General features: G+C 41.8%; 2 protein-coding genes across 6 annotated transcripts in view; both read right to left on the bottom strand.

Annotated features, from left to right (window-relative positions):
• The window catches only part of LOC110521233 (AT-rich interactive domain-containing protein 3B), a 29,663-nt gene extending 18,123 nt beyond the window's left edge, over nucleotides 1–11,540 (bottom strand). The window contains exons 1-3 of one of the 4 annotated variants that reach the window (XM_036969042.1): nucleotides 11,210–11,540; nucleotides 10,971–11,043; nucleotides 8,610–9,248 (exon numbers count right to left, since the gene is read on the bottom strand). In XM_036969042.1, coding sequence (XP_036824937.1) covers nucleotides 8,610–9,248; nucleotides 10,971–10,994 — 663 coding nt within the window. In that variant the 5' untranslated portion in view covers nucleotides 10,995–11,043; nucleotides 11,210–11,540. Of the gene's footprint in view, nucleotides 1–8,609; nucleotides 9,249–10,970 lie in introns of all 4 variants that reach the window. The other 3 variants (XM_036969044.1, XM_036969043.1, XM_021598671.2) reach the window with 3 other exon arrangements.
• A 2,731-nt stretch (nucleotides 11,541–14,271) lies between these two features.
• LOC110521232 (cytochrome c oxidase subunit 5A, mitochondrial) lies at nucleotides 14,272–23,808 on the bottom strand. 2 transcript variants are annotated; one of them, XM_021598670.2, is made up of 5 exons: nucleotides 23,605–23,808; nucleotides 20,546–20,665; nucleotides 15,661–15,782; nucleotides 15,228–15,345; nucleotides 14,272–14,455 (listed from the first exon to the last, which is right to left on the bottom strand). In XM_021598670.2, exons 1-4 carry the CDS (start codon nucleotides 23,675–23,677, stop codon nucleotides 15,238–15,240), a joined length of 423 nt encoding a protein of 140 aa, XP_021454345.1. In that variant the 5' UTR covers nucleotides 23,678–23,808; the 3' UTR covers nucleotides 14,272–14,455; nucleotides 15,228–15,237. The 2 variants fall into 2 exon arrangements, with proteins under 2 accessions (XP_021454345.1, XP_036824978.1); XM_036969083.1 differs by lacking the exon at nucleotides 23,605–23,808 and adding an exon at nucleotides 22,342–22,444.

Below are 23,808 nucleotides of genomic sequence, written 5' to 3'. Positions count from 1 at the left end.
TAATGATCAATTACCCTTTTAAAATTATAAACTTGGATTAGCTAACACAATGTGCCATTGGAACACAGGAGTGATGGTTGCTGATAATGGGCCTCTGTACGCCTATGTAGATATTCCATTAAAAATCAGCCGTTTCGGATCATACAGCTCAGGAAGGAGATGCGTTCTGTCTCCTAGAGATGAACGTACTTTGGTGCGAAAAAGTGCAAATCAATCACAGAACAACAGCAGAGGACCTTGTGAAGATGCTGGAGGAAACGGGTACAAAAGTATCTATATCCACAGTAAAACAAGTCCTATATCGACATAACCTGAAAGGCTGCTCAGCAAGGAAGAAGCCACGGCTCCAAAACTTCCATAAAAAAGCCAGACTACGGGTTTGCAACTGCACATGGGGACAAAGATTGTACTTTTTGGAGAAATTTAATCTGGTCTAATGAAACAAAAATAGAACTGTTTGGTCATAATGACCATCGTTATGTTTAAAAGAAAAAGGGAGAGGCTTGCAGGCCGAAGAACATCATCCCAACCGTGAAGCACGGGGGCAGCAGCATCATGTTGTGGCGGTGCTTTGCTGCAGGAGGGACTGGTGTATTTCACAAAATAGATGACATCAAGAGGGAGGAAAATTACGTGAATATATTGAAGCAACATCAAGACATCAGTCAGGAAGTTAAAGCTTAGTCGCAACTGGGTCTTGCAAATGGACAATGACCCCAAGCATACTTCCAAAGTTGTGGCAAAATGGCTTAAGGATAACAAAGTCAAGGTATTGGAGTGGCCATCAAAGCCTGACCTCAATACCATAGAAAATTTGTGGGCAGAACTGAAAAAGCGTGTGCGAGCAAGGAGGCCTGCAAACCTGACTCAGTTACACGAGCTCTGTCAGAAGGAATGGGCCAAAATTCTCCCAACTTATTGTGGGAAGCTTGTGGAAGGCTAGCCGAAACATTTGACCCAAGTTAAACAATTTAAAGGCAATGCTACCAAATACTAATTGAGTGTATGTAAACTTCTGACCCACTGGGAATGTGATGAAAGAAATTAAAGCTTAAATAAATAATTCTCTCTACTATTATTCTGACATTTTACATTCTTAAAATAGTGGTGATCCTAACTGACCTAAAACAGGGAATTTTTACTAGGATTAAATGTCAGAAATTGTGAAAAATTGAGTTTAAATGTATTTGCCTAAGGTGTATGTAAACTTCTGACTTCAACTGTATGTATGCATGCATTTCACACACACACACACACACTCTCCAGAGTGGCAGGACTAATGTAAAAGACATTTAACCCATAGGGTGGAACAGGACTAGGGGTGTAAAGGGTACATGTATTCGTACCGATGGTTCAGTCCGCACTGTGAATCCTAATTAATACCTACCAAAAATGTACAAAATAAAAACAAAGGCCACTAGGCTATGCTGCGGTCTAGGCCTCGAGTAAATCTGAGCTGAAAACATGCCAGGCTATTCCCTTAACGAGAGACTATACACAAGGTGTAAAATTCTATTCTTAAATGACGCATTCCAAAAACTGTCCTTTTGTGAGGCGCAGCCGGGAACTAGTTCTATATGATGTCGAGTGGATGGGTGGATAAACCAGAATTGGAGGATCTGCCATTGTCCTTTAAAAATCGCCAGTTTGGGAACATTTTAGCATCCCAGAAGATTCCCAATGATGTACAGAGAGTTGTGGATCAAAACATTAAGCAGTGTGTTGCCACGCTCAACAACAATAGCCTATGCAGCTGCCAACACCTCACACACGTTGACCCATGTCACGCAGACATCACCCCAGTACACCGGACTGGCACGAAAAGAAACATTGTCTCCCCTCTGAATTCAAGCAGCCCTTGGCAGCTAATTCTGACCGGGACAGAATAAATTACAAGAGTGGTAGGTATATATTTTGGTTTATAGCCACGGATATGAGGGTCGTCCGAGTTTGGCCGGGGTATTCTGTCATTGTAAATAAGAATTGGTTCTTAACTGACTTGTCAAGTTACATAAAACGTTAAATTAAAAAAAATGCTTGTAAACAAATAACTGAGTTCATAAACCACATGAATAGATTGCTTTTTATAAAATACTGTTTTGTTGTTGTATTTAACTGCCGAAAACGCTGTACTAGAGGCCATTTCTTTAGTAAATGAGGTCACCACGTGTGAGAATGAGTAAATCACCAGTTTGAGAGCTTTTCAAGTGTTTTCTTCCCAGTCGTATGTGGTAGATTCCCACTTGGTTACGAACGCACCATGACACCGCCTCCTTCAGCGCCAGATGCACACTTGTGACCCTCATAAAAGGAGGCATGTTTGTAGCACGATGGGGTAATGTGATTGGGCTGTCACTTATTTTTTATTTAACTTTTAACTAGGCAAGTCAGTGAATAACAAATTCTTAATTACAATGGACGGTCTAGCCTGGTCAAACCCTCCCCTAACCAAGAACGACAATGGGCCAATTGTGTGCCGTCCTATGGGATGACAGCATAACAGCTGTACTTTTAGTGTATGGTTGACACACCTGGTTGGCCATTAGCCAAAATGGCATTTCTCAACTACTTCAAACCACATGAATTCATGCAACCTTTCTGACTTAAATTCCCACCTCCTACATGGTTAAAAACGCAGCATCAGAATGGAAACTTGAGAGGCCTAACGTGTCGATCCGGTCACAACAACAATGCAAGGAACATTATGAAAGCTGAGCATTGTGAATGGCATTTAAACTTTCCCCAAAACTGTAATATGTACAAAACCATGGGTTCGGTGAACTGTTACACCCCTAGGCAGAACTAATGTAAAGACAGACCCTTTAACTTTCTCTATTTGGTTTATAAACCATCTTGTATCTCTCTACAAGACAGTTGGTCCTCATCAATCAACGTAAATGGAGGCCAGAGTAAAACCAAAATCAGGGCCGTGTTTAGGGCTCCATTGATCATGTGCAGCTGTGCTAAAACTGCAGCACAAAGCGTTGCCGAGCAACAGCGGAATTATGCAAGGACCAGGGGTGGTCCATGACGTAAGTACTGAATTGATTTAATTTAACCAGGCTAGCCTCGTTAAGACAAATTAACTTTGTTATTGACAGAAATGAAGTACTAAAAAGAAGATCTCCTCTCGGGCCCACTCACAAGGTCAGGCCCCTTTAAACTCATGTTTATGGTATCGATTTTGTCATTAATAATATATAGTATTTAGCAGACTTTTTAAAAACAAAATCCAAAGTGATATAGTGCTGCGTGCATTCAGTTCACGCATGGGTGGTCCCGGGAATCTAACCCACTGTCATGGCATTGCAAGCACCATGCTCTACCAACTGAGAAACAGACGACCATTTTGTATTTGCATTTATTAAATGATCCCCATTGGCTGCTGCCAAGGCAACAACTCCTCTTCCTGGGGTCCAGCAAAATTGAGGCAGTAAAAACATTACAATAAATTAATGACAGAATCCACAACACACTTAAGTGTGTGTGCCCTCAGGCCCATACTCCACTACCACATATCTACAACTCAAAATCAATGTGAACGTGTGTATGTAGTGCGTATGTTATCATGTGTGTGTACTTTATGCTTTCTATGCCTATGTTACTATTGGTTTATAAATTTAACCTTTAATTAATTAGGCATGTCAGTTAAGAACAAATTCTTATTTACATCTATTGAGCAAAAAGCTTTAAAAATTAAAACCCATCCTCCAATCGCTCATTTGTAAATGGATTTTATGGCATCTGCTAGCCTTTGTACGGACAGACAGTACCATCAAACCAGTCTGGCTCTCCACCTCCATCTTTAATGACATCTGACCCTGAGACTAAGGAGGAAAACTAGTCTATAGGCTGCAGTAAAAGATGAAAGGGAATTAAAGCATTTGGAGGCAGACTTATTCTTTATCCGGGACACTATCCTGGTACTACACCCATCCAACTCAAATGGAGGAAGTATCTTTCTTTATGGTTTCTTAACTGGATTGAACACAGAAGGAAAATCAGAAAGATGTAATAATCTCAAACAAATCCTCTCACCTCCACCACCATCTTTAATGAAAACTGACACTAGGACCAAAGAGGAAGACAATAGGGTGCAGTAAAGACGAAAAATAAATGGAATGGTTGAAATTACAAGGGGTCGGGGTAGTGGATACATGACCTTGGGGGGGGGGCGGCTAAAATAATGTAAGAATGGATTACTACCTTCAAAAATAACAAGTAAAAGATTGACGTCAGGCACCTCTAAAGAAATCCCCACCGCACTCATCATCTTACACCACACCCAGGTAAAAGTCGCCCCACACCCAGGTAAAAGTCGCCCCACACCCAGCTAACTCAAAGTTTAATAAAAGTGTTTCCCGGTCTATGTCCAACCTTTTGTTAGTTCTTGGAGGTTTGTTACTGAAATACCTTTAATGCAGGGAAACAAGGCGTTTTACCTCATTTCTATCAGCATGTTAAATGTGCAACCAGATGGAGAAAAATAAATAAATAAACTCTAGACCACCTTTACTCCACACACTGAGACATATACAAAGCTCTCCCTTGCCCTCTATTTGGCAAATCTGACCATAATTATAACCTCCTGATTCCTGCTTACATGCAAAAACTAAAACAGGAAGTACCAGTGACTCAGTCTATAAAAAAAAGCAGATGCTAAGCTACAGGACTGGTTTGCTAGCACAGACTGGAATATGTTCCAGGATTCTTCTGATGGCATTGAGGAGTACACCACATCAGTCACTGGCTTCATCAATAAGTGCATCGATGATGTCGTCCCGAAAATTGACTGTACGTACATACCCTAACCAGAAGCCATGGATGACAGGCAACATCCACACTGAGCTAAAGGGTAGAGCTGCTGCTTTCAAGGAGCAGGACTCTAACCCGGAAGCTTATAAGAATGGATGACAAAGGAACACCTGTGAGAATGCTGTTCATTGACTACAGCTCAGCGTTCAACACCATAGTGTCCTCAAAGCTCATCAATAAGCTAAGAACCATGGGGCTAAACACCTCCCTCTGCAACTGGATCCTGGACTTCCTGACGGGCAGCCCCCAGGTAGTATGGGTAGGCAACAGCACGTCTGTTACACTGATCCTCAACACGTGGGCCCCTCAGAGGTGCATGCTCAGTCCCCTCCTGTACTCCCTGTTCACTCATGACTGCATGGCCAGGCACGACTCTAACACCATCATTAAGTTTGCCGATGACAACAGTGGTAGGCCTGATCACCAACAACGACGAGACAGGATATAGGGAGGAGGTCAGAGACCTGGCCGTGTGGTGCCAGGACAACAACCTCTCCCTCAACGTGAACAAGGCAAAGGAGATGATTGTGGACTACAGGGAAAGGAGGACGGAGCACGCCCCCATTCTCATCGACGGGTGGAGCAGGTTGTGGAGCACAAAGAAAGACAAATTCAACTCCATCTTTCATCGAATCAGATGGCTTATTCATCACAAAACCATTTGATGTTGCCAATTATTTGAGTGATTATTTCATTGGCAAAGTGGGCAAACTTGGGCAGGAAATGCCCAACGACAAAAAGTGAGCAATTATATTCATGTATAAAAAAAACAATGAAAGAAAAGCAGTGCAAGTTTGAATTTTGTCAAGTTAGTGTGGGAGACGTGGAAAATTATTGTTAACGATCAATAATGACAAACCTCCTGGCATTGACAACTTAGATGGAAAGTTATTGAGGATGGTAGCTGACTCTATAGCCACTCCTATCTGTCATATCTTTAATCTGAGCCTAGAGGAAAGTATTTGTCCTCGGGCCTGGAGGGAAGCCAAAGTCTTGTCCCTACCCAAGAGTGGTATAGTGGCCTTTGCTGGTTCTAACAGCAGACCTATAAGCTTGCTGCCGGCTCTTAGCAAACTGTTGGAAAAAATTGTGTTGGAACAAATACAATGCTATTTCTCTGTAAACAAATTAAGTACTAGACCTCAGTTGAATCTGGTAATAAATGGTGTGGCTGTTGAACAAGTTGAGCAGACTAAATTACTTGTTGTTACCTTAGATTGTAAACTGTCATGGTCAAAACATATAGATTCAATGGTTGTAGAGACGGGGAGAGGTCTGGCCGTAAAAAAAAGAGATGCTCCGTTTATTTTGACACCACACTCCACAAAGCAAGTCCTGCAGGCTCTAGTTTTATCTAATCTTGATTATTGTCCAGTCATATGGTCCAGTTCTGCAAAGAAAGACCTAGTTAAACTGCAGCTGTCCCAGAACAGAGCAGCACGTCTTGCTCTTCATTGTAATCAGAGAGCTGATATTAATACTATGCTGCCAGTCTCTCTTGGCTAAGAGTTGAGGAGAGACTGACTGCGTCACTTCATTTAATAAGAAACATTAATGTGTTGAATATCCCAAATTATTTGCCTAGTCAACTTACACACACACTTATCCCACCAGACATGCCACCAGGGGTCTTTTCATAGTCCCCAAAGCCAGAACAAATTCAAGAAAACGTACAGTATTATACATAGCACTTATTGCATGGAACTTCCATCTCATATTGCTCAAATAAACAGCAAACCTGGTTTCAAAAAAACAGACAAAGCAACACCTCACGCCTCTCCCCTATTTGACCTAGATAGTTTGTGTGTATGCATTCACATGTAGGCTACGTGTGCCTTTAAAAAAATATATCAATCAAATGTATTTATAAAGCCCTTCTTACATCAGCTGATATCTCAAAGTGCTGTACAGAAACCCAGTCTAAAACCACAAACAGCAAGCAATGCAGGTTTAGAAGCACGGTGGCTAGGAAAAACTCCCTAGAAAGGCCAGAACACCTAGGAAGAAACCTAGAGAGGAACCAGGCTATGAGGGGTGGCCAGTCCTTTTCTGGCTGTGCCGGGTGGATATTATAACAGAACATGGCCAAGATGTATGTATGTAGTTCTGTCCTTGAGCTGTTCTTGTGTAATGATGTTTTGTATAATGTTTCATGTTTTGTGTGGACACCAGGAAGAGTAGCTGCTGCTAATGGGGATCCTAATTAAAATATAAAATACTGGTACCCCCTGCATAGAGCCTCGCTATTGACTCTGTACTGGTACCCCCTGTATATAGCCTCGCTATTGACTCTGTACTGGTACCCCCTGTATATAGCCTCCACATTGACTCTGTACTGGTACCCCCTGTATATAGCCTCCACATTGACTCTGTACTGGTACCCCATGTATATAGCCTCCACATTGACTCTGTACTGGTACCCCCTGTATATAGACTCCACATTGACTCTGTACCAGTACCCCCTGTATATAGCCTCCACATTGACTCTGTACTGGTACCCCCTGCATAGAACCTCGCTATTGTTATTTTACTGCTGCTCTTTAATTATTTGTTACTTTAAATTTCTTATTTTTGTAGGTATTTCTCTTAACAACATTTTTTGATTCAGGGCTTGTAGGTAAGCATTACACTGTAAGATCTACACCGGTTGTGTTCGGCGCATGTGACAAATAGAATTTGATTCGATTGCCCCCCCCATAAAACTATTTGATGTCATATTCATTCACAAATACTAGTCTCACACTTTACGGCCTATCACATCTCATTCTGAACCAGCTGCTTCCAGTAGTTCCCATTCATTCAACAGTATCTTGGACAGAGGCCAAGGCTACTTAGCTCTGCCAAGAACCCTTCTGTGTGAAGAGTGTGGAGGGTACCCTCCCAAACGGCACCCTATTCCCTATATAGTGCACTACTTTTGACCAGAGTCCATGTAGAATGTAGTGCACTATATTAGGAATAGGGTGCCATTTGGGACGTAAACAAGAAGAAGTCACACGAGCCAAAAGAAGGTGGGAAAACCCCTGGAGCGCCAGGCTGAATAAACTCCCCTCCTGTTGGGCTAGTGGCCAGGAAGACACGATGACAAAGAAGAAAGTGGGAGAATAACCTCCTCTCCCCTTCCTGTTGGGCTAGCTGCCAGGAGAACACAGTTCTCTGTGCTCTCTGCCTGACCTCTACATGTGAAGAAACAGGAAGCAGAAGCAGTGCAGGCTGTCTGTGTAAACTCAATTGTTAAGAGGATTTCAGTGGTGCTACAAGCAATGCCAAAGTCATGAGTTCATGTCCAATAAGGATCACACCCCTACTAAAGAATGCATTAATCTCAGTGTGCTGGCCAGCTATTCCATTTATGTTAACAGCCCGTCAAGAGAATAGAAAAATGTAGGCTCTATGCAATCACTCTAGTCTACCAAGTCATTTTGAATAAAAACACAGTTTTGCTAAAGTGGGACATTGTACGTTACTATATTATTTTAGCAGCAGGAGCAGAGATGGCAGTGTTCGGTCCTTGACTCTCAGTGTGAGTGGGTCAACAGAGAGTAAGGAGGGATGGAAACAAAACAACAGAAGACGAGAAAAAAAAAAATGCCACCCCTCACTGTGAAGCATTAGTTTCATATGAAGCCAGTCATTAAAAGTGACTGCACAGTTTAGGCTGCACATTCCCTGTAGAGACCCATTTCAATGTTCTTCAAGTGGAAGTAGATCACACTCCTGGCTTTTGGAATGTAAACTCTTACCACAAAACATTGACAAGAGTGTAAGGGGTTGAATGGTGAAATACAACTTACTTGTTTGAATGGTCCATCATCAAAGCTCCAATCTCCAAATCCATTGGACGATGTGAAGGAGTGTTGTTCTGTGGTAGACTGGTCCTTCTCCTCAGACTCTTGCTTTAGATTCATAGGAAGGGCGCTGTGTTCAGCAGCCGCTGACGGAGAGGTCGAATACAGAGGAAAAGATAAGGAACTATCCTGTTGGAGTGGAGACATCTTCGTCATGTGGCCACCATCATCCTCATCCTCACTGTTCTCTTCTTCATATGCCATCCTTTCTTCTTCCTCATCATCTTCCTCTGACCCTTCACCTCCCAGTCCCTCTTCTCCGTTCTCTCTATGCACACCACTTTGAGTGTTGGTGTTACTACCACCAGCCTCGGTCTGTTGCCGACCCATCTGAGGGGTCCTTCCTGTCCCGGTTCCTTCCACCCGTTTGCCCAGGAAGGCAGAGTCCAGGGGGGCTCCAGTGTTCCGGGTGGCAGTTACGTGTTTAATGAACATCATCTGGGCCTGGCGGAGGTGTTTCTCCTGCCGGTCCATCTCCAGCTTGGCCTCCTGCTGTCTCTGGAGCTGCTCCATCACAGCCTCTAGTCTGACACCAACAGGGCTACCCAGACCCAGACCACCCCCAGCCTCCTGCGATAGGTTGGGCTGTAGGGAGAGGAAAGCAACGAAATGTAGAGTAAATATATTGTAAACAGAGATCTTATTTTTCCCCACAGATGTAAGGAAGTAAAAAATATTGTACAAAAAGATACATTATGGAATTTATAGACTAGAGATAAACAATGTACACACAGATACATTGTGGAGGCCGTCATTTTAAATAGCAATTTAAATAACTGTTATATAATAATTAAGATTTTCCCAAAGATAGAATTTTCTTATTTGTATAGTTATGTAGTTGATGGCCGGGTGTTACAGGGGTGTAAGATTGTGTCCTATATATGGGGTTCTGGGTAGACAGCAGATCCAACCTGCTCGGTTACAGCTGCACCAGGGTCAGACAGCATTCCTGTGTATATCAAGACAGGGTTTCCAAACTAAATCAGCTCTCCCCCTTCCCCCTAACTGCATTTATTTTTATTTTTTCCCCCAAGCACTACACAGACAATTCAAAGAATGAAAGCTTAATGATGGGTTGGTTATTTAAATCAGCTGTGTTGTGCTGATTTAGCACAAGATATGTCTCTGAAGATGTTCCTCAATCCAAGGAAGAGAAATGCGTTGTACTCCGAATTGTCCCATTATCCTAACTGTTACACAGTAAAGATTAAACTGCTAGCTTAATAAGTATAGCAGTTGTTCAATCTTCTCAGTTTAACAGTTGGAATAATGGGCCAATTCGGAGTCCAATGCATATCTCATCCCTGGATTGAGGTACGTTTTCCAAGCCATATCTCACAATGGCTACACAGTGTCCTTAATATACACAGGGATCCTAGTGCAGCCAGTAAGCAAGCATGTCGGATCTGCTGGCTAGGGTTCTGGGTAGAGCCTCGACCACTCCACTTCAGAATTTTACCTACACAGTGTATGGTCAGCTGTTAACATATAGGTCTATAAGTTACCCTGAAAGAAAATGGCGGCAGTGTAAGAGTCAACACAGTTTCTATAATTGGCTTTTCTTTTCAGCATGTTCAAAGTTATTTAAAAAGCGATTCAAGGAGAGGCATGTTTTCTTTGATAAACAGGGGCAGTTACCTACCACACGGTATAGAAATATATGAAAATATGATTAATTAAATATTACTTATTAAACCAAAGTAGTTAAATAAAATATGCCCCTATCGAAATGACCGTTAGTACATCGAAATGACCGTTAGTACATCGAAATGACCGTTTTTTTTTTATATAAATAGGATACACTGGCACGTGGATGGCTCAAACAAACTTATTGTTGAGATAAATACAATCTCACGCCTGGTCTACATTACATTTAAACCATTCCAACAGATGAATTTACAATTACGATTGATCTACGAAGGGTTATACGGTGAATAGAAAACATGTTGTCGAATGTATATTTCACGAGATTCCATCGACAACAATGTATCAATCTACAACTTTCTGAAAGGTGATCTCTTCTGCTCCGTGGTGATGGTAAAGCAAACATGACGTGTACAACAGTCGCCTACTTTTCCAAAAGTAGTGTCTCAATCTTTAAACACGTATAGGAATAAGGTAAACAATTCACCGACCAGGTAACAAAATGTCGTCCCATCATGGTTTATTAAATATTAGTTTCAAAAGTGTAAAACGACGTATCACTTTCACGACTGTTGCCCAATTTGTTGCAGTATCTAACTAAATGGGGGAACGGTGCCAAAGGAAACCGTCCGTCAGCAGCGAACTGACTCGATCGAAACTCACCATTTGCGATTTCGAGTTTTCCATCCTCCCCTCAGCTTCCCAATTTAACCTTCTTTTCCACTCGTTCTCTCTCCTACGTAAATCAATTTATATACCAATATAGTTTATTATGATAAACGTTCGGTTGAAATCCATATAATGCCTGTAACTGTTGTGATAGGAAGATTGGCGAGGAGGCCAGTGTAGGGTAAATGCCGGGCCTCACCTCCCTGACCGCAGCCTGAACATAAAAAACTCACCCTGGTCTTGATTGTCTTTGCCTGTATAGGTTAGTAGTCTACTACACCCCCACAGTAACAAGAGAAGGCCCGCCCTACTTCAAAAGTGGTGCCTCTTCGTTCGCAACATGATGGTGTTGGTCAATTCTTACCACAGTGCTCCTCAGACAGCAAAGTGAAATACTATTCACTATGAATAGTGTTTATAGAACAAATGACGCAACTGTAGCCTGCTATATGAAGCTGTTTTTCATAGCATAGTTTATATCCTACTAACCAACACCATCAACAATACATGCACATGGGTGATCCACGTATTTTACACGTGTAGCAGGGTTAGTTGCGTTCCCACTTGAGGCAGCAGAAATATGTATTCAATGTTTATGTATTCCTATTGGTTGGTTGAATTGACATATCAAAAAGGTGTTACGCCATTGGTCATGCTTGCAGATTAGGGGGGGATCGCGAACATTCATTCTTCCCAGTCTGATATTGACATGCATGCAGTCGGTCACGTTCTGAAATACTGTATTATATTCTCAGATTTACAACGTGTATGAGTTCACTATGTTTATATATATGTATGGTACCTGTTAGGTGTTGGGGGCGTCCTGATATGTGCTTTTTGTATGCTATTGCTGTAACAGCGAGTTAGCTTAGCATGCTGTAATTGTAATGGTCACATTAGCTCCCTGCTAATTCAGTTATTTTCATGCCAACAGACTAATCTACAACCATCAACATACTGTTGTCCCGCTCATCAGAAGAAACACCAATCAACTGGGTTTACTGGCTGGACAGTCGTTTCTTTAAAAGCACAATGCTAGGAAGTACGATCACATGTTACACTGGTGCGGAGACCAGACAGCGGTTATCAATTTCTTTGCATGGCATATTTCTATACCACCATGTTTAAAAAACTATAACCATACCATGTTTATGCCTACAATCTATATCTAGGTCTGCTCTTTGGCCATGTTGATGTAGTCTCCCCCATTTTATAATGGAGGCCATCCACGCGCTTCAGCGTGATGAGCGCATATCAAGGTCATTGCTTAAACATAATATAGTTTGTCAAATTGAAGTCGAAAGTGGATTTTTTTTTGGTGGTGTATTTTAGTTAAACCCTTTTCCTAACCTTAACTTAGTTATGCTAACCTGCTGCGTATGTTCCCCTAACTGGCTTTTTTTTAATGCATTATGGTAAATTGCGACAAACTATATTCTAGTCAAAACCGCATATAAAAATATGTTAACAGTACTTATCAAATTCAGGACTCGATTCTGCTCCCTGGTGGCATAAACACACTGTAACATGCATGTAACACTGCATCACCAGTTGCTATAGTCATGGTAGAGCAGTGCAAGAGTCATTCGTTTAGTAGATACGTTCTCCGGTGCTATAGTGCTACTCGAATGCAATATAAGGAATTTAAACATTGAAAAGCAAATCATTCAGTTCGCGGTTGGACGGAAGATCTCAGAGACCATGGACAGAGGAAGAAGCGAAAGTGAGAGGTTTCTCTGCCCAAAATCTGTCCACGAAAATAAACCCCAAAGCAGTGGTGGAAAAAGTACTCAATAGTCGTACCCGAGTAAAAGATGACCCAAGTAAAAACATAGAAAATGACTAAAGTAAAATGCACCCAGTAAAATACTACTTGAGTAAAAGTATTTGGTTTTAAATATACTTAAGTATCAAAAGTAAATGGAATTACTCAAATGTTTTTATTTTATTTGAAACTGCATTGTTGGTTAAGTGCTTGTAAGTAAGCATTTCACTGTCAGGTCTACCTATACCTGTTGTATCGGCGCATGTTACAAATACAATTTGATAAAAGTATAAATCATTTTAACTTCCTTATATTAAGCAAACCAGACAGCACACGTTATTTTTATTGACGGATAGCCAGGGGCACACGCCCACGTTTGTGTTTGGAGTCCGTCAGATCAGATTCAGTAGGGATGACCAGGAATGTTCTCTTGATAAGTGTGTGAATTGGACCATTTTCCTGTCAAAATGTAACGAGTACATTTGGGTGTCAAAATGTAAAAATGTACGGAGTAAAAAGCATATTATTTTATTTAGGAATGTAGTGAAGTAAAAGTTCCCAAAAATATCAATATTAAAGTAGAAATACAAAACAAAAACTACTCCAGTAGTACTTTAAAATATTTTGAAGTACTTTACAACACTGCCCAGAAGTGAGGAGTTCTGTATGGAGGTCAATGAGTGTCTTATTTGGTAAACAAAAAAAAGGTAATTGCTCAATTGCTGCTTGAGGTTTATTTGATTTAATAGATGTTTGGAATGTTTAGGTTGTTATAAATGCACTGAGTGGATGCTATAACAACACTGATACAAATGAGTCCTCTATCTTTCTCTATGGCTTGGTCACCTTTTGGCAACTTACCCAAAAACAAACTTATCAGAGTTGTCATCAGCCTGTTGTCAGAGACTAAATCACAGATAATGCGTTTTAGCATGGACATTGCCAGAGGGCTTCTACCATTTTAAAGTAGTCAACTGGGTGGCGATTCCTGAGTTGAGCAGTCAGACGATGATAATGGGCTACTTTAAAATGACTAGAATGGTCCTTGCAAATGGGTCCTAGACTTCCTGACAGACCGCACCCACCACCTCAACGGTCAATTACAATAATGGCCTACCAGGGAAGAGTGGGTTAAACTGCCTTGTTCAGAGGCAGAATTACAGATTTTTACCTTGTCAGCTCGGGGATCCGCTCCAGCAACCTTGCGATTACCGGCCCAAAGCTCTTACCACTTGGCTACCTGCCGCCCCAGCAGACGTGAGGCATTTTGGTTAAATTGTGACTGATCTACAAATAATTAATAGTTATTTATGACTCAAGGCAATCTGTAGTTCAGTCAGTCGGCATTCACATAGGGCGGAGCACAACTGGCCCAGCATCGTCCGGGTTAGGGTTTGGCCGGTGTAGGCCATCCTTGTTCTTAACAGACTTCCCTAGTTACATTTAAAAACGTGAAGAAAATAATAATAAAAACCACCTGCAATGTTGAAATGCAAACATATCTAAAATGATACCAAGAAGCACATTTGACACATTTAAAAAAATAAAAAAATAAAAATTGTATTTTTTCCTTTATTAGGTTCATCAATATTATACAAGCAAAATAACTTAATAAAGGCCCAAATTAAATATCACATTTATACGAGGCAAAGACGAAGTACAAGGTTCCCAGAGAGACAACAGCAGCCCAGAGAAAACAGCAGCCCAGAGAAAACTAGGGAGGAAAACATTATTTCAGTTAAGAGAACAGGTGTAAGCACTATCGCTGCATTTCCACCAGGCCTATCTAAAGGGTAATATACCAGATGGAGCCATCACCATATTGCTTACACCTATCCAATCCTCTAAGATCTATACAACTGCCTAGGGCGTGACTCATTTAGTCTTTAACTAGGCCCGAAGGGCCGCACTGAAAATTGGTTATATTTATTTGCTGTCAATTTGCCCTAAGATACTCCTCCACCCATGGTTTTAGATAGTAAGAGCATAAAACAAATCTAGCTTTCAGTTCAGTGATTAGTGGACACAGTAAAAATAATAATTATAATTTCTACACCAGTTTCAATTCGGTTTTAGTTATTTGAAAGCATATTGAGTCCCCCCCCCCCCCAATATAAATATGATTTAAAATGACAAACACAACGTGTGCCGATTATGTTTCATTTGGGATTCAGGGTATAAAGACTGTAATAAACTGGGTGGTTCGAATGCTGATTGGCTGACAGCCGGAATATCAGACCGTATACCACAGGTATGACAAAACATTTATTTTTACTGTTCTAATTACATTGGTAACCAGTTGATAATAGCAATAAGGTACCTCAGGGGTTTGTGGTATATGGCCAATATACCACGGCTAAGGGCTGTGTCCTAGCACTCCGCGTTGCATCGCGCTTAAGAACAGCCCTTAGCCGTGGTATATTGGCCATATACCACACCCCCTCGGGCCTTATTGCTTAGACAGTGCATGTCCATTGGATACCTACCCATCTATACTTAGTCCATGCCAAGCTCTTCAGGTGTAGAGATACCAAGCTCCTCTAGTGTTGGTCGCAGCTCCTGAATTAAGTATGGGTAGATTTTTTTGTGGGGGCCAGATTTGTCCTGGGGGAAACAACATAAACCAACTGCTTTGAGGAAAATGTCAGGGACGATGTGCAGCAACACACACACACACATATGTGTATATATATATATATATATATGTTTTGTTTATTTCTGGGCAGAATGATTACAAAAAATATATATAAAATTGGGAGTTTGTAATATACCTCATGTTCAGAGTAAACATACAGAAAGGGGATAGACTAGTGACTAGGGGGGGGGGGGGGTCAAAGGGGTCATTGCCATTCAACACGCGTTCTTCTAGAACTGATCGTTATCATTTTGACGTGTTCCGAGGAGCATCCTCCAACTCACCTTGACAGCCTCCAGGATACGTATGGCGCTAGCCAGGTCATTTAATCTGCGGCAGGCTCGGAGAGCTGCTTCCAGGATCTTAGGCTCAGGCACCAGGTCGTATCCAATCAGCGTGTTCATCCCTGGACAAACAACGCCAGGGTTAGTTACCACAGGATGATAGAAGAGGTCTACTTTTCACAACAGTTGATTTAAAAAAAATAAATAATGACGGCAAGTCACTTGAGACTCCAAAAGGATAGATTTTGTTCACTCAAATCATTCCTTAAAAAAAATGGTTTTGCTCATCTAGGGCGCTGGTTCTGTCGTACTACCATTACCCCTGGGGAAGACTCAGGGCAGAGGAAAATATGATTGGGGTTCAGTAACCAGGACAGGTTGAGCATAGGGCTGGCATGGTGACCATCTTACCGCCACATCGGCAGTCATAAGTCATGGCAACTAGGCTTCTCCAAAATGCTCGGATGTCGTTGATGGTCATTCATAACCTACAAAAACTTGCTGATGGCCTGGTACTCAGTGCTCTATTGTCCCTCTCATCTCTGACATCAATGCTAATGAAATAAAAAAAATAAAAAAAATAATAAAAACAGAGCCCTGGCATTGAGTTGGAGCGTAATAGGAGCACCTGTTCAGCGAGAGCCAGCTCCTCATTGCTGGTTGATGCATGGATTTAAAATAACTTTCTATTAAAGCCGTATTGTACAATTTTTCTATAGGCTAACGCAACCGAGTGAGAAAGTTGATGGCCTGCATTAAAAAGATCCCATCAGCGTTCTATAGGCTAACGCAACCGAGTGAGAAAGTTGATGGCCTGCATTAAAAAGATCCCATCAGCGTTCTATAGGCTAACGCAACCGAGTGAGAAAGTTGATGGCCTGCATTAAAAAGATCCCATCAGCGTTCTATAGGCTAACGCAACCGAGTGAGAAAGTTGATGGCCTGCATTAAAAAGATCCCATCAGCGTTCTATAGGCTAACGCAACCGAGTGAGAAAGTTGATGGCCTGCATTAAAAAGATCCCATCAGCGTTCTATAGGCTAACGCAACCGAGTGAGAAAGTTGATGGCCTGCATTAAAAAGATCCCATCAGCGTTCTATAGGCTAACGCAACCGAGTGAGAAAGTTGATGGCCTGCATTAAAAAGATCCCATCAGCGTTCTATAGGCTAACGCAACCGAGTGAGAAAGTTGATGGCCTGCATTAAAAAGATCCCATCAGCGTTCTATAGGCTAACGCAACCGAGTGAGAAAGTTGATGGCCTGTATTAAAAAGATCCCATCAGCGTTCTATAGGCTAACGCAACCGAGTGAGAAAGTTGATGGCCTGCATTAAAAAGATCCCATCAGCGTTCTATAGGCTAACGCAACCGAGTGAGAAAGTTGATGGCCTGTATTAAAAAGATCACATCAGCGTTCTATAGGCTAACGCAACCGAGTGAGAAAGTTGATGGCCTGCATTAAAAAGATCACATCAGCGTTCTATAGGCTAACGCAACCGAGTGAGAAAGTTGATGGCCTGCATTAAAAAGATCACATCAGCGTTCTATAGGCTAACGCAACCGAGTGAGAAAGTTGATGGCCTGCATTAAAAAGATCCCATCAGCGTTCTATAGGCTAACGCAACCGAGTGAGAAAGTTGATGGCCTGTATTAAAAAGATCCCATCAGCGTTCTATAGGCTAACGCAACCGAGTGAGAAAGTTGATGGCCTGCATTAAAAAGATCCCATCAGCGTTCTATAGGCTAACGCAACCGAGTGAGAAAGTTGATGGCCTGCATTAAAAAGATCCCATCAGCGTTCTATAGGCTAACGCAACCGAGTGAGAAAGTTGATGGCCTGCATTAAAAAGATCACATCAGCGTTCTATAGGCTAACGCAACCGAGTGAGAAAGTTGATGGCCTGTATTAAAAAGATCACATCAGCGTTCTATAGGCTAACGCAACCGAGTGAGAAAGTTGATGGCCTGCATTAAAAAGATCCCATCAGCGTTCTATAGGCTAACGCAACCGAGTGAGAAAGTTGATGGCCTGCATTAAAAAGATCCCATCAGCGTTCTATAGGCTAACGCAACCGAGTGAGAAAGTTGATGGCCTGTATTAGAAAGATCACATCAGCGTTCTATAGGCTAACGCAACCGAGTGAGAAAGTTGATGGCCTGCATTAGAAAGATCACATCAGCGTTCTATAGGCTAACGCAACCGAGTGAGAAAGTTGATGGCCTGTATTAAAAAGATCACATCAGCGTTCTATAGGCTAACGCAACCGAGTGAGAAAGTTGATGGCCTGTATTAGAAAGATCACATCAGCGTTCTATAGGCTAACGCAACCGAGTGAGAAAGTTGATGGCCTGTATTAAAAAGATCCCATCAGCGTTCTATAGGCTAACGCAACCGAGTGAGAAAGTTGATGGCCTGTATTAAAAAGATCGCATCAGCGTTCTATAGGCTAGGCCCATTTATTTCTCAACTTCTCTAATGTTAATGAATTAATATCGCGCCGCTTCACGACAAGAGTAGCGTACCCGGCTGGCATGAAAAGGAACTGCAGGAAGAGAGTCCTCTGTTCAAGTGCATACCCGTATTTTAGAAATGTTTTCCATCCCGAGAATAAATCACTTTACTCCCGGGTAACCCAGGATTTCCCGCTAAAACCGTAAGTGTCATTCCAAAGTATATAAATATGTCTGGATTTGATTATAGCTTTTGGTATAAAAGTCAAGCCCGATGCTACCGGAACCTAACGAGCCATACATGAAATACATTTTAGGAGTACTATATAACAAAAAAAAATACATTTATTAATGAGCTCAAGGAAGCCCAAATGATTGTGGCGTTATCCAATACATATGATAAAGACTACTGCAAATTCCGCACGAGAGGAAAAACACAAAAGCCCATAGATGGAGCTAGCTACATGTTCTCTTGGGTAAATCGATTAAACTAGCTCCATTAGGCTAATCTTTGAGTGAACTGTATTACTGTACTGTATCATACAGACAGGAATCATTTAAACCATGCTAAAGCAAGTAGAAGCTAGCGAATTTGATTACAATAGGGCCGATTTGTATAATTAGTATGCGGGAAAGTATTCAGGCCCCTTGACGTTTTACTCACATTGTTACGTTACAGCCTTGTTCTAAAATAAATGACATGTATATTTTCCGCCCTCTGTCTACACACACACACACACACACACACACAATACACCCTAAATGACTAATCGAAAACAGGTTTAGAAATGGTTTGCCCGTTTATAAAAACTAAACAGAAATACTTCTACTGTCCGTAGAGCACAGAGACTGTGTCGAGGATTGTGTAGAGGCACAGATCTGGGGAAGGGCACCAAAACATGTCTGCAGAATTGAAGGTCCCCAAGAACACATTGGCCTCCATCATTCTTCAAATGAAAGTTTGGAACCACCAAGACTCTTCCTAGAGCCGGCCGTCCGGCCAAACTGAGCAATCAGGGGAGAAGGGCCTTGGTCAGGGAGGTGACCAAGAACTGGATGGGCACTCTGACAGAGCTTCAGAGTTCCTCTGTGGAGATGGGAGAACCTTCCAGAAGGACAACCATCTCTGCAGCACGCCACCGATCAGGCCTTTACAGTAGAGGCCAGACGGCATGACAGCCTGCTTGGAATTTGCCGAAAGGCACCTGAAGGACTCTCAGACCATGAAACAAGATTCTCTGGTCTGATGAAACCAAGATGAACTCTTTGGCCCGAAAGCCAAGCGTCACGCCTGGAGGAAACCTGGCACCGTCCCTATGGCGAAGCATGGTGGCGAAAGCATGATGTTTTTCAGCGGCAGCGACTGGGAGACTAGTCAGGATCGAGGGAAAGATTAATGGAGCAAAGTACAGAGAGATCCTTGATAAAAACTTTCTCCAGAGCGCTCAGGACCTCAGACTGGGGCGAAGGTTGGGATAAGTCTCTGAATGTCCTTGAGTGGCCCAGCCAGAGCCTGGACTTGAACCCGATCAAACATCTCTGGAGACCTGAAAATAGCTGTGCAGCGAAGCTCCCCATCCAACTTGACAGAGCTTGAGAGAATCTGCAGAGAGGAATGGGAGAAACTCCAAATACAGGTGTGTCAAGCATGTAGTGTTACACCCAAGAAGACTCGAGGCTGTAATCACTGCTTTAACAAAGTACTGAGTAAAGGGTCTGAATACTTATGTAAATGTAATATAAGTTTTGTTAATAAATTAGCAAAAATGTCTAACCACCATTAAAAAAAATTAGCAAAAATGTCTAAAAAAAAAGATAATTCAACACATTTGTAGGTTATATGTAAATACCAAATAAAAATGGAGAATAGTCTGATGGTGAGAATAACATCAAGTCCTTGTCACATTGTGAATGAGAGACTGATTGTGTGTAGTCTGACCAATTAACTGAGCAGAGGTCATGCCTTTCATGCAACTTTTTTCAAAACATATGTAGTTTTATCATGCAGCCTAAGAATGTATTAGAAACCAAAACATTTGGCCTAAGGTTCGGATCACAACTAAAGTTGCATTAAAAAAAAATATATATATATATATAAATTGATTTATTAGACTTTCAATTGTAGATGTTCCAAAGGTCGGCATCAGTGGTTTGTAGGCTATGAGTGAAGATGCTAAACATGCTTTGTTAATTAACGGTCAATTACCATGAGACCAGCAGTTATTTGCATGACACTTACCGGCTGACAAAATGTCATGACTTCCACAACCCTAGTTGAGAACTACTGATATCTAGTCAACTGTATATAGAGATTTACACACACACACATAAAAACATACATACACACACACTCTTCCAAGTAATCAATGCAGCTGTGCACTATGCTCTTCGTCATAATCGTAGGGCTGACCATGTGATTTCATCGTCACTCACCTTTCCTCAGCTCCCACGCATCAATATCTGCCTTGTTAAAATAGGTTACCCAGCGGGCATCAAACTCCTCGTCCGATTCCAGCTTCCCACCATGGGCATAACACCTCTGAACCAGGGGAGCTGCAGGAAAAGATACAGGGATTATTAAAGAAAAATGTCACCTCAGTCTTATACCACCATGGATATTGGGAGTCTTCCCCAAAGAAAAGGGGTGGGGCTTAGAGAGCCTATAGTCTGACTAGAGCATCGCCTCAGACTCTAGTCAGACTATAGGCTCTCTAAGCCCCACCCCTTTTCTTTGGGGAATAGAGAGCCTATAGTCTGACTAGAGCATCGCCTCAGACTCTAGTCAGGGCCACAGATATTCAGATCCCAGTTCAAAACATGGGAGGGGCTGAGTATGCATAGCAACAACACTTGGGCCGTTTATTATCTATGCATAGTCACTTCACCCCTACAAACATGAACAAATTACCTCAACTTAACTGTACCCCCTGCACATTAACTCAGTACCCCCCGTATATAGCCTCATTATTGTTAACTTATTGTGTTACTTTAGTTTATTTGGTAAATCTTTTCTAAACTCCATTTCTTGAACTGCATTGTTGGTTAAGGGCTTGTAAGTAAGCATTTCACGGTAAGGTCTACACCGGTTGTAATTAGGCGCATATGACAATTATTTGTTGTTGTTGTTGATTTAACGTCTCTAAACTCCGATAAATCGCGAACATTGTGAAATAATTTGTCTTATATTTGATGAGGTTGAAGCACTTCTGACACCATGTTATGATTTTAGACAGATGGGACTTTACTGCGCAGCAAGCAGAGCACTAAGCTTCTAAATTATCAATTTAGTGATAACCGAGCCCTGCCCGTACCCTAGTTATTGATGGGGGAAAAAAAGAGAACAGGCCTGCCCTAACCTGATGTATAACGTCAGGGGTCGGGTAGCAGAGCCATCACTAGTCAAGTGTATTTAGCTACATCTACTAGGGCCGTAGATGTAAATAAGTAAAAAACTGACATTGTGTGACCAGTGTATTTGCATGACCTAGCTAGATGGCAGTCATGGCACCATTAATGGTTAAATTGTTCACAGTCCAACAGGGTGAGGGATTGGAAGCCAGGATTGAAGGCACAGTAAATTATAGCCTGACGACTGACTAAATGCTTCCCCTGCTCTGTCGTTCCCTACATACTTCGGTCTGAGACGGCCATCATTTTAGTCATTTGAGGTGATGAGGAGTGTTGTACAAAGTAATCAGCAATTGGATCGTCTAACCAATCAGAGTATCAAAGTCATTAACTTTTTTTTATTTTTTTTTTAAAACGCTGCTTTTACCCACCTATGGGCTGGGTCTGGTCCAACCAATCGGTTTCTGGACCAATCAGACAGACCCAAATGTGTGAGCTTTCGGTGCAGGGAGGTAACCAGTCATTGTGGAGAATATAATAACATCCCTGTTTGTCTAGAGCAAGGAGTCTGGGTAGCTAGACAAAGTAAGTTATGCTTTCTAAGAACCAAATATGTTCCAATATATGTTGAGAAAATATAGCTAACAAGTTATGCCATTTGCTATGGCTTGAGCTATGCAGTGCAGCACCTCGCTATAGAAAACCCTTAATATAACAGTAGGGGTTTCAGTGGTTAGCGTCGGCCACGGTTGGTGAACTAAAATTCCGACGCTGTGTTAACGTTTTAAAGTCAATAATCGTCACTTGATAAATGGTTTTCAAACCATATACTGATATGCCCCTTATCTTTCATATCAGCGAGAAATAGTCTTAACACTTACTGTAGCAGCTTTGCACATATCCATAAACTGTGTGTGTGTGTGTGTGTCTCCAGTTAAAGTGAACGACACTTCCTCCCCAGTTACGCATAAGGCGTCTGCATGCTCCCCAGTCGAACATATGACATCGTTTGTTCGTTTTGGACTTCGTTTTTTTTTCGGCTGTTCGGGCACAAATGATCTTGAGGAAAACGGAAGTACGGAGCCGAAGTCTACACCCCTTCATCGGTGATTGGTCAACAGTAGGGACTCTTCAATAAAAGTATGTTATTCAACGAGAGACTACTAGTTTTCATGACCATTTTCCTCATTGAAAAATACTGCACCAAACATTATCTGAAATTGTGCAATTAAGATATCTGCAAAAACTAATTATTGACCGATTTCAGTTCTTAGATTAATTCGGACTATTGAGGAAGTGGATACTGGCTTCAAATTGTAAAAAAAAAATGGACAGACAGTACTATTGCCGAAGGTATTTTAAGGGAGTAACATACACGGTTAGCTAAATTCGGCTAGGCACCAGCCACACCGAAGCCTTTACACCGGTGTTTGGAGCCCGCCAGCTAATTAGTACATGTGGCCGCCCATGTTCAGAACGAGCTTCGGGGATCTTAAAATACCCCTGGCCATAATATACCATCGTCAATAGGCACCAAATCAGTGAGCAGGTCTATTAATGGGTTATGCGGCAATGTACTATTAACCAGCAGTAGTTCGCTACTAGTTAGTCGAGCTGGTTTGCTAGCTAGAGTTGCTGCCTGTTAGTACTAGTTAATGTTACAGTCCTTCATTTAAAAGCACAATCTAGCATCGAGTTTAACAACCATTCCAGTCTATATGCAAACGTAAGCTAGTTAGACATGGCTGGCAAGTCATCTGCTATCCAGTGCTAATTCGCTAGCTAGTATTAGACAAATATAGGCCATGGTTATGGCATTAGATAGTTAACTTGCTAGTTACAGGCCTAAGCCTCACCTCAAGCAGTCGGTCATTGCAAGGACATCAATAAAAAAATGTTTTAAAAAATCCACTTGAATATTACAGAGCCTTTTTAAACATTACATTTGTTTTAAGGATTAAAGGGGTATAGCTCATCTAACACGTCTACCACTTGTAGTTCACCGAAAACGTGTATTTTGTAGTTATCCATTCGCAACTGATTGTGCTAGTAACATGCTAACGTAGCTAGCCAGCCACGACTGCCGACAGTGATTTCCGCATGAACGTCCCAAACTACGAAATTAAGTGATAACACAATAATACCTGTAAGTCCGAGCTGTGGCCGTGTCAAACTCCGGGCACCGGACACCGAAAGTCGGACGGCGGCTCGAAACATGATGCAGGGACAGTCAGCTAACGTTACGGACAAGCAAATTTTGATGGGATCAGACTTTGACTCAAGGATGTTAGCTGGTAGCGCAATTCCAAGTTCCCACGGCGCATGCGCAAAGTTATAAAAGTAACTCT

Source organism: Oncorhynchus mykiss, chromosome 30 (assembly GCF_013265735.2).
Source record: "Oncorhynchus mykiss isolate Arlee chromosome 30, USDA_OmykA_1.1, whole genome shotgun sequence".
NCBI classification, from domain to species: domain Eukaryota; kingdom Metazoa; phylum Chordata; class Actinopteri; order Salmoniformes; family Salmonidae; genus Oncorhynchus; species Oncorhynchus mykiss.
Note: the sequence above shows the minus strand (reverse complement) of the source record. Positions and strands in the feature narration are given on the sequence as shown.